General features: G+C 33.2%; 1 protein-coding gene across 10 annotated transcripts; it reads right to left on the reverse strand.

Annotated features, from left to right (window-relative positions):
* Positions 1-1306: 1306 nt before the first annotated feature.
* LOC107843580 (FAD synthase) lies at positions 1307-17177 on the reverse strand. Of its 10 annotated transcripts, none has more exons than XM_016687900.2 (17): positions 16993-17131; positions 16020-16147; positions 14260-14305; positions 13749-13915; positions 13515-13632; positions 13327-13409; positions 11431-11490; positions 10959-11216; positions 9628-9724; positions 9046-9096; positions 8796-8876; positions 4587-4658; positions 3827-3889; positions 2852-3004; positions 1937-1994; positions 1779-1831; positions 1307-1691 (listed from the first exon to the last, which is right to left on the reverse strand). In XM_016687900.2, the coding sequence occupies exons 2-17, from the start codon at positions 16118-16120 to the stop codon at positions 1614-1616; spliced, it is 1539 nt and encodes a 512-aa protein (XP_016543386.2). In that variant the 5' UTR covers positions 16121-16147; positions 16993-17131; the 3' UTR covers positions 1307-1613. The 10 variants fall into 10 exon arrangements, with proteins under 10 accessions (XP_016543386.2, XP_016543388.2, XP_016543387.2 ...); XM_016687902.2 differs by lacking the exon at positions 16993-17131 and adding an exon at positions 16811-16983; XM_016687901.2 differs by lacking the exon at positions 16993-17131 and adding an exon at positions 16410-16802.
* Between the last annotated feature and the right edge of the window lie 327 nt (positions 17178-17504).

The following is a 17504-nucleotide window of genomic DNA, read 5'->3' on the forward strand; positions in this document are numbered from 1 at the left end:
ATATTGTTTAGATTTCTTCCAAACAGAAGAGTCGTCTGTAGCAACAGATGAATGATCTGTTAGACTGTTCACCTGTTGCATCGGATTTTCATATGTTGCATCAGATTTTCATCTGTTGCAATACCATTTTTACCAAGAGAAACAACAAATCAACCCAACAACACCAACAAATCTCTCACACACACACACTAAAAACATCAACTGTGACCAAAAATCACCAACAAATTCGAATCAACAGTACGACAACAAGAAGAAGAAATGCCAGAAATTAGGGTTTTATTCAGTCCACATTTCAATACTAGAAGAGTAGTTGGCTCAAGTTCCTCTGTTTCTTTATAATTTTTTACCTGTGAAAAGAAAAATGGGACGACGAACTCGAAGTTGTTGTCGTCGGAGAAGTCTTCACGCCGATTGACGGTTGAAAGTCGAAAAGGAACTCGCCCGACTATTTGTCGCTGGAGGTTGAAGTGCAAAATTTTGCAGAACTGTTGGTTGGGAGAGAGTTGAGAGAAACTGGAGAGAGAGTGTGGTTGATTTGGATTGAAGAGGGGTGTGGGTTGGGTTGATTTGTATTTTTGAAAAGATTAGAAAGTATTAAAAATATTAATCAAGTCCACAATTAACTTAATCAAGTTTCCTAATGATGTTTGACCCTTTAAATTGGTCAATATCACCAATCCTTCATTGAAAGCTTAAAAACACATTTCCTTCAATTTTCTCAGGTATCATTTGGTTACAGGAATTAGGAGGGTTAGCCCATTATAAAACTTAAAATTAAATTTGTTCAGTGTTTGATTGTGAGTGATAGCTAATACCAGGATCAAGTCAATACAAAAATCTTTGGATTGTTATTCCTGGATTGGCCATAGAAGAAATTTTGAAAAATAAAAGTTTCTTCTAAAGTAATTTGCTTTTCCTGGTTGGTGATCAGAAATTCATGTCTTAACTCATAAAACTCTACGAAGAAGGGAATTTATTTGGAGAGTACAGAGAACAACAGTCACTTGTTTTTTATACATACGTTGTAAGATGACTGGTCAACTGGAACTATTTTGTTTAAGAATTGATTGGTCTGATTGGGTCATGCCAGAATCTACTATGGATATTGTGAAGTGTTGGAGCAGGATGCAGGAAATGCAAGACAAAAGAAGTGGAGATTTACTTTTGCACTGACAAATGATGAAACATGAGCACGACTATAACAGCATCGTTTGTCTGGACATTTTTAGCACTATCGCGAATATTGTTATAGAGAATATAAAACATAACATAACATGAAAATCAATTCCGAAGAAAATTCGGTCAATGAGGCAAAATGTTGTATAGAGAAGTCTGACTATATAGATTGCTGGATTGATTCTTTGGCAACTGAACTACTAGGTCTGAAATAAAGTCTTGCCAGAAAATATGTGTTTCTGTGTCTTGATGTTGTGATTAAACCAACACCATTGACACAATAGAGTCAAATTGTACAGTTTGTACTAAAAATTGGAAGGTTCCTCCTGGTTTCTTTGTCATGTCCACCATTCTCCTCAATTTTCACATGGAATTTGAACCCCTTTTCCTTAGGCAGTTTCCGTGTATCGGCCTTCAGCAGCGTGGAAAAGTCTCTGTCACTCAGTTTCAGAGAATGCGCCAGGGTAAAAATTCTGGCACAATGATTGACAAGCTGCCTCTATTCTTGAAAGATCCTACAGTAGCACAAAATACTAGTCAACTTAATACAGAAGTATAATGTGAACTTCAAAACCATGCGGTGTCTCTATGAAAGTTCTTACCTTCCCTTCGAATCTAATCATAAGAGGGCCTTTTCTTGATCCTCGATAACCTCCTTCATGTCAAACGAAAGACAAATAATTTAATATGTAGGAAAGAGCGGGAGTGAGCGGTGAGTCATATAAACACATCAACCTTGTAAATGATAATTACGACTTACCGACGTACAGATCAGGAAACTGAAGGCAAAGCTTTGACAAAGGTCGAGCAACTTCAACCTGCATTTCAATAGGAGCTAGTAATTCAGAAATTTGCAGAGTGCTATAACGGAACACATTAACAAGAGGCTATTTACAAGGATACATTATAAAGACTAGTTTTTCGGAAACCACCTCTTTATCTCCACAAGGTAGGGGTAAGGTCTGTATACGCTCTACCCTTCCCAGAACCCCACCTGTGAGAATACACCTGGTATGTTGTTGTTGTTGTACATTATAAGGACTCATCTAAAGGGAGGAAAAGCAACACGGTAGACTCAATGACGTGGCACTCCACAATTCTAGCAGGTAATATATACGTTTTCCAAATCCAGGAAGAAAAATGCTACACAGTATGCTGTTGACTCTGGGGTAAGGTCTTAAGGATCAGAAACTCGCTCTGATTTTGATGACTATTCGGGTGATAGAGATCAGAAATTTGCTCTGATCTGATTCCTTTTGGCTGCAAAAAGTCTACCCAGCGCTCATTCACATAATTTGGGCCCTAGGTCGTAGTTAATGGTCATGATTTGGTAAAACGAGAAGAATTCCTATAAGATAATTCACGGGCAACTAGATCAAGCTGTAGCGACACCTAGCATCTTTTACATCATGCGAAACATGAAGTTCTATCATCCCTGGAGATTGGAAAAAGCAAACCTTGAAAGCCCACTTATTAATTCACCTGGATAAAGAGTTCTAGAGATACATATGATATATCAATCAAGTGTGCCTCAATGTCAAACTAGTTGGGCACGACTTGAGGATATATACGGTAATGAATAAATCTTGATTTCTGTAATTACAGAAGATTGAAAAGATCACTTATCAAGGAGAAAGGGATTCAAATAAGGAAAACAAAGAAATCTAAGGCTCACATCGGAAAGAGTTGTTGCCAAGCATTTTGAAACAAATGGTGTCATCACTACCAAGTCACCATTAGATTTCAATGAATCAATCAGACAATTCCACTGTAGGTCCAGTTCAGTAACATTGGTTGCAGTGAGAATGATCACTTTACCGCACTTAATCTACAAAAGAGAACAGACATACTAAAAAAGATCGAGGTTCAAACCTTAGTATCATAAATTCACTGGTTAAAGAGCAACAAGTAGTATATAGTAAGACATGAAATAGCTCCATGTGATCAAAAGAAGGAATACAAGAGAAATATGAGATGTTGAACGACATGAGGTAAAGACAAAGCGGAGTTCACTATCAGTGATCTACCTCTTCCGAGTAATTACCTACACAGAAAAACTCTGAAAAAAACAGAATAACATGTTAATGCTATGTGAGAACATTCAACATGACATTCACAGAGAATAGGTTTACTTTGTACACTTCCTATGATCAAAGTTAAACGCCACCGACTCTTTCTCCATTTCTTTCTATATAATGTTGTCTAGTTTGCCAACTTGGAAGGCCAGTGGAAAAGGATAAAATTTTAGTTAAGAATTACTGCAACAACACTCATTAGAAGTATCAAGGGTAAAACCTTACACCAACCAAAGAAAAAAAGAAAATGCAAGGAGAAATAATTTGCAGAGTGGAAATGAAGAAAAAATCTTCACGAAAGCAGATTAATGCTACAGCTCATTGGATTCCTAAAAGGACTTCTGCTGATACCTAATTCACAGTAGAAGATTTGAAGGGGTCCATCGACAGATACCTAAGATATATACCAACAAAAATATACAAGGATGTGAAAGTTTTTCGTACAATACTAGCAGAACGCAGAAAAATATGGCTACTTGAGATTAAATTCCAACAAGGTCTACTCTAAGAAGGCATCAAGTTAGAGAATAAAATAATCATAATAACCAGCCAATCTCAGAAAATGCCACGCATACCATAGGCACAGACAGCTGTTCATGATGCAGCAATTCTGTAATACCCTCAGGCAACAATGCCATCTGTAGTCAGAAAAGAAACAAGAATTTAATTCTTATTGCAAAGAGGCATTAATTGTTGGAAATTGGAATGTCAAAAATCATAAATTTAATGACATTTGAAATATTTATAGAACACATTAGTTTAGTTTGTAATTCACTGCACTATCTTCTATCTTTCAGAATCAGATGATCTTGTATATCAGCTACACTAGTGCACGATTCTGAATTAGAGAAATACCAAAAAGAATTTTTCAACAAGTGCTCCGGGATGCTTTGTGCACTGGGCTGCCCACCAGCTTTAGGAAGAGAAAAAAATAACTTCTCTTGCTTCAGCTGGTATTAGACATTAAAGCATAAGTTTAGGTTACTATGTAACGTTATGTATTTAGACCATACTAAAGCGGCTCAGCATTTCAGTCATCAGTAATTCCAGATGCAGAAAAGCAATTTCTGAAGTTCCAAGAACAAGTCAAAATTCTGGTTTTGTGAACCCAAGGAGCTCTAATATTTACTTTTCAATAACATCAAACTCAACATGCTAAATTTTTATCAGCGGGTAACAACACATGATTGGATTTCCTTGAGCAGCACTATATGCTCTTTCTTTAAAGTACTATAGGTACTAAATAAAATATGTTATTCTTATTTACCCTTTCCATATATACGTGCAATAAAAACCTGAGAACCTGTGGAATTTTGTAATGAGTTCTGACTAAACCTCATTCTTGTCGCCGGTGCATTTTTCACCAATCAGGTGCCTCAAATGTTTTTCAAACTCTACATCAGGAGCCTGCAAAATGAAGTTATGATAACACAGAGACACTGGTACATTTTACAAAGTGGCATATCAAAATAGCACTTCTAAAAGAATTTTCAATCAGAGGCATGGACTTTGAACATACTGTTGGATCATTTAGATAAGTAAGATGCTTATACAGTGGACCACGGAACTAACTCAACCCCAAAAGTTAGCTCATGTGGTAAGGATTGGCCAGATCATTTTGAGTAGACAACAAATATATTCCTCCAATCAATGTGGAACATTCTAAGACAGGGATGCCCAAAGCTAAAGGAGCATGAACAATACAAATGGACCTCAACATTGGGTAAACCAAAAACTGAGGTACGTCAAGCCCTGTACCATGTTAAGAATATGGAGCTTGGGACTAGTTCACCCCAAAGTTAGTTCATGGAGTGAGTGTATTTCAATACAACACAAGGAGACAACAATTCATTCCTTCAATCATTGTGGGAGATTCTAACATATTAGACGCAATTACAAACTTTAAAAGCAGTTTTTGTGAATCTTTAGGTTTCTAATACACATTTTTAGATGTATTTATATCTTTATAAACCATAATTGGAAACAGCATACTGTCTAGTTACATTAAACATATTTATGGAGCCATCTAGCTAACTTTATCTTGGCAATTTAATGATATAGTCTGACCATCTATCTCATCATTGTGTTTTCTTTCCTCAATTTAACATTGGTCTCTTCGGAACTTTTAACCTGATCTTTCAGTGCTGATAAATGAAATAAAGCTAACGAATTGCAGCTTCAAGTATGTCGTGTCCCAGATGCACTCTCCACCAAGTGTGTGACATATGTTATGTCCTCACATCAGACAAAGACACAGCAATCATTAAAGTATAGCGTAGAGAAATCTATTCCTATTTCCTATAATATCTTATCAGCGCAATACAAATTTGAACTATGAGGCTTGCTGAAAGGAGGAATCATTTGAAGCTATTATCACACTAAGTCGTGGAACATTAAGTAGCACAAAGATCTAGTAAATTTCTACTATATAGAAGAGTGAGTTGGAGAACGACCAAGGGTATAATTGTCATTTAAAAAAAAGTTCTACTCTTGGCCATAAATTTTTAATGACAAAAAAGTCAAGCTATTTTTCCTAAATGTCAATCACATCCCAATTGATATAATATCTCACGTGAACCCACATCTTCCCCCAACTCTTTTTAAAAATTGCTTTTTGTCACTATTCATTAATAATATATATATATATATATATATATTCCATATAAAATTAGAATTAGTTGTTATTTTCATATTTAATTACTCTATAAAATAATTATTCAAATAAAATAATAATAAATTTTATAAATATTTAAATGATAGTCCGCACATTCAATTTATTTATCTAACTTTTCGTTTAAATTTGTTTCAAAAAATTGTCTCTCTTTTTTTAACTATTGAATTATAACTTTTCACATGTAATGTTTAACACCATAAGATTAAAATATATTTTGACACATTCTATGTGTTATTAATTTAAGAGATAAGATTGAAAATTATTTTTTACTTTCTTATATTTCGTGTCAAATCAAAATCAAACAAATAAATTGAAAAGAGAAATACTCAATTTCAAATAAAAAACTTTCAGACATTTTTCAAGTATAGCATAAATTATACACTACAATGATAAATAAACCTTAATACTATAACATTTCTTCATACTATCAATTTATATGACACAAACTCATTTAATATCTATTTTCGGTATTCGATTTTCATGAGTAATTTTTCAGTTATTAATAGATTATCTTAGAATTTACCATCTTAAAATCTTAGATTGTTTCATTGTGAAAATTAACATATGAGATATTCATATGAATAAAAATAAATCTATTGTCTCCCTAAAAAACATAAATTATTGTATTTAATTTATTCATATTCTATAATTTAAGACTGTATATTTTTTATTGAAATAATTAACATATGAATAATTTTGTCATTGATTTACATATGAATAATTCCGTCATTGATTTAAAACTATAGATTGTTTCATTATGAAAATTAACATATGAACAATTATGTCAAATATATCAAACTGTCCTTTATGTTGTGGTTCTAAATATAATACATGGAAAGTTGAAATTAAACTATTGTCAAAAAAAAATATTTTTTAAAAACAAAAAATAGGTCTTTATTTTTGAAATTGAGAGAGTAACAAACATCCACAAGACATTCATACACCCACAGTTCACATCATTCAAAAATAATTTTAAGTTAAACTTTTTCATGATATCTAACATAATTTTTAAATATAATTTGTTAAATCTTAAAAAATAATTTAAATGGTTAGTTTTGTTCATACTTTATAATGATATATGAGAATTTATGTTATAATCTTTTTACTAAATGTAAACTTAAATAATATACTTAAATCAAATGATAGAATAATATTAAATTTAAGGAGAAATCATATTTAAAGATTTTTTCATTTAAACATTTTTCAATCATGGTGTCCAAACGAGCTTTCTCTCCTCTTAACAAAATCTACGGAATAAACAAGTTACTTTTGAGTGTAACATTCATTATTATTATTTTTAATTGTTTTTGCCTGAAATTATTCATAGTTAATTTATGTTTAAGGTAAAACATGCAAATATAACTAAGGGTGTAATTTTTTTTTCATATTTTTACAATATTTTCGTATAATTTTTATGTTGACCCCACTACAATTCTATTTTAAATGAAAAATATAGCCGTAATGGTCATTTCATTAGAATCTTTTCAATGTCATTTATGATGTAATTTTTCACATGAATTTCACACACCTCAACTATAATTCTATTTTAATATATAATAAAAAAATAAATGCATTATGTCAGAATGACTACTGTAATACATCCTATGTCTCCATTCCACTAATATATTTTTTTAATCAGTTCTAAAAAAGAACTGACATTTTTATTTGGTTGGTATTTTATAACAGTATCAGTATTGTAGTCATGTTGAATTTTATTTATTTATCAAAAGTGCACGAAGGTATACTCTTCTATTTAAGGTTTATTTATTTGAAATATAATTTGAAACACTGCAACGTTTTTTCATATATCTTAAATTCAATGTCTAATCAAAATGTTATAAATTGAAATAAGGGAGACATAGTTTATAGGAGTATGTGCAAATACTCACATATTTTCCATAAAAGATCAAAAAAAGTGAAATTAATTTTGACCGCAGATTTAGTTGCATAAAGTAACTATTGTTATATTATAGTAAGATAATAAAAAATACTCATAAATATTTAACAAGTGTTTATCTATCAAACACAATAAGCGATTCCTTCATAATTTCAAAACTTCCCATGATACATATCATTACAAAGATTTGCACTACATATAATTTATGAAAACATAATTATTTACTAAGCACCTATTACAATTATTTTAAACAATTTATTTAAAATGTAATATTAACTAGCTCGTGTTAAATTACTACAATATATATCATGTAAACGTTTGTTAATTCTTTTGATTCTCTTTATTTGAGGTATTAAATTTTCTCACCAGGTAGACTAATCACTTAAAAAGAAATTTCTTACTTACTATGTTAAATTGATTTCCTATTTTTAATGCATATAAGACAAGACAGAAAGACAATCCCTTAACATTATGATTCATTAAAACGTTCATCCAGTAGGTCCTCATTTTCATTTATTAAACACCCATAAAACGAATTTAAATATATTTAAAATCAATTTATGTATGGATTAGTATCGTTTATTGCTTCGTATGATTCTATATAAAATGCTAATAAATAGATATTTATAATTTTAATCTATTCTCTTTTATAATTTATGAATAAAGTAGAAAAAGAAAAACATTACAATCAGTTGTTTATTCTCTTGTGTTTGACCTGATGTTAAAAATAAGCATTACAGAATATGATATTTTAATGTTAATTATGATATATTAAATAAGTTGTAAGCTATTATTTGATTTTATAAAAATAAGAAGTTATATTTATTATATAGTGAGATTTCTACTTAAATTTATTCAAAAATATTAATAATTATTTTTTTTCAAAAATTTAATTAAATAGCTATAAATATATTTAAAATTGTAATATTGGACCCGTAAACGGGCCCTTCATTATCTAGTGTATATTACATACCATGCGAACACCAAAAGCTTTTGCAACTCCAGCTACGGTGACATCCGAATGCAATGGACCTACTCCACCATATATAAATACCTGCAGTGAAATCAATTTTGGGATGTATATATGTTAAACAAGTGGACATTACTCTCTTTCTCTCAATCTCTCACACACATATAAATAATAGGCTGGTGCACATGTATCAAACAAGCCCCACAAAAGCTATGAAACAATTCTATAAATATATACTGACAAAGACGTTTACCATGTCACTTGTGGACTTCCGCCTCTCAACTTCCTCAGCCACAGAATCTATCTGAGTATGAAAAGGATGTGATTAGGAACAGACCCAAGTATAAACAGACTATCAAGGTCCATCAAACATTTAACTATCAAGGTGGAAATTGAGCAGAAACTGGCTTCAACTTAATGGAAGTTGTAAAGAAAAATGGTGCTGCTCCACTAAGTAATACAGCAGACTGTTCTATCTAAAAGATGAGAAAATAGTTCAGTTACTACGAGATCCTGAAGCTTATTATAGATTATAGAGATAAGGTTTGATACTTTTCAATATCTTTTGGAGTCACTTTCTGGCGTTTATAACTCAAATCTGTTTTCAGTTGTTAGTTGATTTAAGTGTCCATTAACTTCCCAGTACTTATTTTCCTTTATTATTGTGGCTGCAACTCAGAAGCAAAAGAAAACAAAAGGGAAGTATGGTAACTCTTCTAGTGTCTACGAGAAACTCAACTTCCAGTGGAAAACTAATGTCAAGTTCATACTTACCACATAATTTAAACAAAAGAGTAGAAATAATACAAGCTATCAAGTCATAATTATTACTAACATCATTTCGAGCGACAACAAGCAGCGAAGCTGCCCACCCAATAGAATGGAGCTTTCTACACAACACAGAACCCAACTTGTCCTCTACAGTGCCAAACCTGAGCTACGGAACCAAGAGAAAGACATCTGATAAGTAAGCAACTACAAAGAGCAGAAAGTTCATCATTCAGGGTTATACTACATATATTATTTGCAGGGTATCAATTCTCTGCCACAGAGAGATGATATGCGTACTGAAAAAACAGAGTTTATTGCATTACATAGAGCACCATATTTACACATACTAATAAACAAAATGAATATATCTACTTAGACAAGTGGAATTTGAAAGAATTGAGGACACCTCTACACGTTCAGCTGATCACCTAATATACATCAATATAATATGTAAACTATACTCCATCTTCATGCATTCCCCTCATTGTTTGACTGTCCTCATATCTGCAGTAGCAAAGCTATCAAAAGTATTCAGAACCACTACAACAACAACATATCCAGTGTAATCCCACAAGTGGGGTCTGGATGGGGTAAAATGTACACTGACCTAAATCCTACCTTTGTGGGGTAGAGAAGCTGTTTCCGATAGACCCTCAGCTCAAAAGGGAAGTGATAACTAAAGGATTGAAAAATTCTGATATGACCCTTGTGAATATGAAAGGAGTCAAGCACACTGTTTGTCTAGATGCCAAGATGACCTCCTTGATTCCTGTTCAATTCTCAAATGAATAGTAGCTCAGTTGGTTGGCTACCTACCTGAACGTTCACCTTGTAGGTAAGGGTTCAATTCCACACCTTGTAATCCCCTACCCCCAATTTAAAAAAAGATATCGCAGATGAAAAGTTTTACCTAGAGAAGAAAGAATATTTTGAAGAAAAGGATAACTTAGTCTTATGAACAATAGGTTCAGGACAACTATGTGATTGCAGAAGTGATCCAATGCAGGACAACAATTACCCCAAATGATCCAGCTTTGATAAAAAACAACGGAAATAAAGTTTGAGTTGAATATCCAATAAGAAGAGAATCACAGAGTAGCATATATACTCCTGACAGATTGATTCAGTTCCCAAAGAAGAAATACCGGAAACCAACTATCAAGAAGAGATTATAAGGAACCAAAAGGAAAAGAAAAAGACTGGCTGATGTAATTTTAGTATTGTTTTTATATTTATTTGGACAAAAATTTAACATAAATTATTCAATATGAATAGTTTTTCAACCTCTCACGGCTCAAGTGCACCATAACTTAGAAATAATCATAAGGAGCCTCAGAAGGACATCATCATCATACTAGGATTATAGACTTTAAAGGTTTAGAGCCAATAACTTACAGAATTTCATCTCCCACGGCTATGATTGAGGCATTAAGCATATTATTGGAATTCAAATCCTCGATTTTTAGTCCATTGCTAACAGAAGATAATTTCCCAGAAACTGGCAGCGTGTACTTTTTTACCCTTCCAGCTCTTTCCAGCCTTCCATCAGCGAGTAAATAAGCTGGCCTAAACTTTTTTTTGCTGTTGTTGTCATCCCTGATGCCCAATAGTGCATTAGGAACAGTGTCATGGATGCTCCCAATTGACGTATACCTATGGAATCAGCGAAATAAATAAAAAGCTCAAATGAATGCAGGTACAACTCTGTAAGTAAGTTGAACTTGTAAAGTACAAGTTATCACTACCACTTCACAAGAGCAAATATGTCATAGATTCTAGTATAAAGCCCAAAAATGTACATCCTTATCATACTGCTTGATGAAGAATCATAGTAAAGAAATTCGAAGCATCATAACCAAGATATTACCCTTGATCATAAAGGCTGCAGTACCGAACCTTGCAAACCAAAAGGAAGGCCCATACATCTCTGCCATATCAAACTTAATAGGTTAGTCATTTTAATTGAAAGAAAAAGAATCAAACAGAAGAATAGATGATTGTTTTTCAACAAAAAATAACTGCCAGATAAACATTCTTCATGGAAAAGTGCAACAAAACTCAGCAAAGGTGAAACAGGAGATGATCCTAACTCAAAAGGGCTAGCAGAAAAAGAATATTTCTATCCGTATTTTAAAAGGCGGAGGCGTGAGGCGGGGCATTTTATGTACTAACGGTCGAGGCATAAGCCCCATGGATCTTTAATTTTTAATTTATAACATGGTAGAAATAGTATAATAGCACAAAATCATTCAAAAAATACAATTACAAAAAATTTAAGCATGAGTAAAAAAAATCATAGAAAACAAAACTTTTAACATCATTTTACAAGATGCAATAATGCAATGATATAAAAACTACTATGAAATGCAAATCAACTCTTAACATCTCAACTTTCAAAAGGTAAAAGAATTACAATTTCTTAAAATATATGATTATCATACTATGCAATTTATCTCCCTAAAAAAAATAAACAATAAATTATTAATATTATAATTAAAACATCATTCTTTCACGAATAAAAATAAAATACTTTCAAATAACAAAATAATAAAATATAATAATTTTGAGATGTAGACAATAACATAAAAACCAATGATGAGTGAAGAGGTAAAATTCATATATGTATTTTAAACAAAAAGATTAAGTGATATTCATCCTCACGACGTTCTCAAATAGTAAATAGGCTAGTTACTCTCAACTTTCTTATTTCTAGAGATGAAAAAAGCTACTACACATCATTCATTTAGTGAAGAATATGAGGATCAACAATGTTGGCTAAGGAATTTGCACAATTTGTGGAGTCCCGAGCATTGGGTGTTAGGCGTGTTTAGGGCGTACAATCGGGTACTTAGGGATTAAGACTCACAGAACTAAGCCCCACACATGAGCCCTTAGCAGTGGCGGATCTAAGTGTATTTCAGGGGGTTCATCCGAACCCCCTTCGTCGGAAAATTATACTATTTTTACATGGTAAAAAAATTTTTTATGTATAAATAGTAGAGGCTGAACCCCCTTCGACCAGTCCGTATACGTACTACTGAACCCCTTCATTGAAAATCCTGGATCCGCCACTGGCCCGAAGGCGTTTTGCTAGTGCCCCACCCCGAGGCGAGCCCTAGGGCAACTCCCAAAACTGCCTTTGAAATACTGATTTTTACTGCATAACTACATGCAAATAAATGAGATAATGCCTAAGCATTTGTTTTTCGTTAACATCATGTGTCTGATTGAATTGGCTCAGAGTTTTCTCCATTTACAGAATATTGAAAAGAAACAGAATGTTTTGCTGCTTCTTATCCCTTAGCAAGTTCCTATTCTTTTTGTAATAACCAAGCAATCCCCACTCCCCAGTGAATTAGCTGGTCCAAGCCCAATTGACCCATATTTGGGAGAACATGGATCCACCCTTCTACCTTACTCCCACGTAAGTATCAAGCTCCTTGTCAATGGCAAGATTAGCGCTCATGAAAGCATTCTATCAGCCCTATGAGTATTTACACTACACCAAATCCCCTGAGGCTATTATCCTTTAGCATTTTTTGTTAGTTCCATTGGGATTTATTGGTCTAAATGCTTGAAGATGCAACCTTATTTATATTCCTTGAATAAATAAGTGTCAATATTGATCCCAAATATCAAAGGATTTAAAAGTCAATGCCCCGGCACTTCAAGTTCTCCGACTTTAGATTTGAGTGTGACTATACACATACACAGTAATTCAACAATAAGAAATAATATAAGGATTTATTAGATGTAGTCTAACCTGTATGACCAATCCAAAATTGGATTCACCCGCATGAAAGGTGGCCACCCAGGTGAACTAGGTGAGAATTGCTCCTGACCTACCTGAAAGGTATGTGACCATAAGCAGCAGTCGGCCACAGATCACATCTATCAATATTCTGAAAACATTGCCAAGTAGTTGGAACACTTTAACATCTATATTATTACCGCAGTAGGATCACCAATTCGCACACCAAGAAAAATAGCTCTAATTGGATTAGCCTTAAGCAGAGCTTCCAACCCTGATTTGAAGTCGAGGCGAAGAATATCCATTTGCAAATTGTACCTGTTCAGAGAAGAAGGACCAGTTCAAATGGTGATAAAGTACTGCTTGCATTAGAGGGAATCCTAATATGTATATGTGTCAAAGGGAGGGAAGACAAATTAGCACTTCTTGCATACGTGGCTGCGGTTTCATAAGTGAATGAGTTGATTTCAGGGAAAGCATTCGGGGTCTCAAAATAAATTGTCCGTATCGGAAGTGTGTTTTCACCATCAGCAACATCTTGTGAACTACTTTCTTCCGCTTTATGCAAAAAATAGCCTGCCTTCAGTAGGTGAAGCAACACCTAAATTGTAAAATAAAATATCACATTTGGTTTAACACAACAATAATATGTACTTGCCTCAACACCCTACTAGTTGGAGTTGGCTATATGAATCCTCTATATTCATTTTGTTCCGTTTGGACCCTTTTCATTCCACTACTCAATCATCCGTCTTTAGAAATAATTTGGAAATCTCTAAAACTACAGATTCTCTAAAGCTTACATGTATCCGTACATCTTTGTGCAATGTCTAACCAAACTTAAAAAGACTCATGTCAATCACCAAAACCTATTTTACATTTTTTGGTTACTCAAGATGAAGGAAAAAATTGAGACTTTTGCAGAGAGACATGTAAATAACTTACGGCAGAGTCTTTCCCTCCATTGAAGCTCAATGCAACCTCTTGTATGCTGTTTAAGGGGCCGCGGTTCAAACAGAAGGGCAAAGGATGAGAAACACTAAACCAAGATTACCATAAAAGAGAAAATCCATAACCATAACTACTAGATCAACAACTGTTCTTCTATGCTGTTTCCTCTGCCTCATTTTTTCCACACTTATTATTTAGTTATTCTTAAAAAAGAATGACCACTTTCTATAGATGGAAAGATTTGCCATTTTCTAAATGTCCAAACAAACAAATTATCGTGCAAATAAACATTAGTGCATTCAATCTTATAATAATTATTAGCTCTATACTACCAAGGCAAATATAATATTACTCATTGAAACTTTATTCTCTTAATCTCATGAAAAATCAACCTGCTTGACAAATTGAAACTAAAGGAGTCAAACATGTTAATGACTTGAGAAACAAGGCGTAGAAAGTAGAACATACATCTATTTATTGTTCGCCAGCATGACAGAGGGTTCTTAACAAAATAATGTGCTATTAAAACATATGCTCCACATGCTACAAACTAAACTATATGTGATATCTACAGCACATAAACCCATAGATCCTTCAGAAGTTCATAATCTAGAGCACAATGATACGCGGAATCAATCAAGAAGCAAATGGACAGCACTTACCAAATAATCCATGGAAAATTAACCATAGGAAACAAAAGGCGTTCAGAACTTTATCATACGTACATTGACCTTAATTTAAAATTGACACGCACAGACGATTATCCCTACGTTAAAGATGTAAACATTATGTCATTATAATTGTTCTTTTATGCTTGAACCATGATACATGAAGTTGTACCGTAAGAATGAAGTTAAACTTTCCAATTAGAACTAACTTATGAAAACTGATATTATCACACTAAAGCACGATACTAAGAGACTAATTTCATAATTGACCTACTTCATACCAGTAAAAGATTATAAATTTCAACTTCTACACTTCTTTGTACCCGCTGATAATTTTCCTCCCGTTCAGCAACCTTTTATCAGATATTTTTACAACAAAATTCATCTCCCAAAAACTATAGTATGCACTAAACTCTTTATCCCCATCTCTAGATTGTGATCAAATATGTATGGCATTCTGCCCGATAAGCAGAATAATGCTGCTCTTGAGGACAGCAACATTTAATCCTAGTACTCAATCAGTAGCTAGCATGAATAAATTTTATTAAACCATTCCTAGAGATCCCTCTGGTTTGTTTGCTCTGACCTACCCAATGTCCCAATTTACATCCTGAAATTGCAAATTAAAAGCAGGCCATTTGTGTGTGTGGTACGGAAGATAATATTTTTCATAATAAAATAATTTTCCAGTGTTTGGTGATTGGCATCTTTTTCCAAGGAAATATTTTCCAACAAATATCCCCACTCTTACTCATACCACTTCTTTCAACCGAATGCTCGAACATATCACCAAAACATTACCATCCCCCATCCTCCACCATGTATGATTATCATGTGTCACCTATTTTTCACCCGACCTAACACTAGAAAATGACATTGAAAAGATTTCCTAATACAAAATATTTTGCAAGGAACACAAATCCCACATAGCAAACACATATGTTGGTGTATATTCAAGGTAATCCACGGGTATCTTTATGCCAATGCAACTAACAAGAAATGCTGAATCAATGCATTGGGACAAGTTGCAATTTCGTAGGAAGAACAGAACCCCTAAAAATACAGAGGTAAAGAAGAGAAGCTTACGAATACAGTGCGAGTGTTCGTTTAATAACATATATGGCATTAGCATACTTTGTCTTCAACCTACTGTCATCACATTCCCTAACTGTTTTATCAATCTCCATCAAATCTTTACGAAAAACTAGACCTTTCTGCACAGAAGAACAAGTACAAGACAGCGCAGATTCAATATCTCTGAACTCTTACAACTAAGCAAAAAAGGAACTCCAGACATATAGATTCAGAGAACAGAATGAAATCTCTAACATCAATAAATACTTCCTCTGTCCCAATATATTGGCACCTCCCACTTATCAGAACTAATTTAACCAACTTCTGTGATACAACAAAGGGATAACCACACCCGCAAAAGCTAGCGATTAAGGTTGGCGATTCTAAGGCTATATACATTACCTATACTAATGTGGGACTCAAGTCCCCTACCTTGTAATGGATCAATATAAACCACCACATTCCGCACCGTCGTCCCTGAAGGCTCCACACCGGTACCTAGGTAGCCATTTTCGAGTCAGACGCCCACGGCTAGCTGTGAACTAGACAATGCTAGAATGCTCTAATACCATTTATACAACCAAGGGAGAACCAGACGCAAAAAGCTAGTTGTGGGCTTCCTAGAGCTATATAATCCCCAATCACATTTCAATATGTGGGACTCAACTAACATACCTTGGAATGGAATCATACTAAGATCATCATAACATTTTGGAACTAAATTAACTAAGGTTGATTCATTCTATATGAGTAATCTTTATTTGGAACCGACAGAAAATTTAGTGTACAGATTGAAACTTTACATGGAATTCAAGGGCTCATCAAGAATCTTTTCTTTTTTTTTCTGTAAAGATTGAAACTTTACCAACAAATGAACTCAACAAGAATTTTTTTTTTTTTCTAAAGATTAAACCTTTACCAACAAATTAACTTCTTTTGTTTTGTTTTTTTTGTAAAGATTGAAACTTTAACAATGAAAATTTACCTGGAGTTGAAGGGGTTAAGGTTTTTTCTTATATCTTTATTGGGATTAGCCTTTCTTGAAATGTGAATTTGCGTTAAGAAATTTCGTTGTGTGTCAAAACAGTAATGATCGAGAAGATTCGTATATATCTGAAAGAGTGGAAAATGGATCGGGTAACTGTCACAATTCATAGAATTTGTTCCTTTTCCAATTTAATTCATAGAATAAGATTTGATACTTTTCAAATACTCCCTCCGTCCCATTTTATCCGTTATAAATTAGAATGATACAGTTATTAAGAAAATAATGATGGTTAATGTAATTTTACTATTTTGCCAATTATAATGGAAAAAAAATTATCTTAATAAGTAAAAAAAAAATAAATAAATAAAATACGACAACAAATTAAGAAATTTGAGACGAATAAAATAGGATGGGGAGTATTATTTAATGTGTTTTCCCTTTTTTGGCAAGATTTTTATTCTCATTAGTGGAATTTGCATTTGAAGTTATCAGGTTACTACTTAGGAAGT

The sequence above is a fragment of the Capsicum annuum genome, chromosome 10, assembly GCF_002878395.1.
Source record: "Capsicum annuum cultivar UCD-10X-F1 chromosome 10, UCD10Xv1.1, whole genome shotgun sequence".
Lineage (NCBI taxonomy): Eukaryota > Viridiplantae > Streptophyta > Magnoliopsida > Solanales > Solanaceae > Capsicum > Capsicum annuum.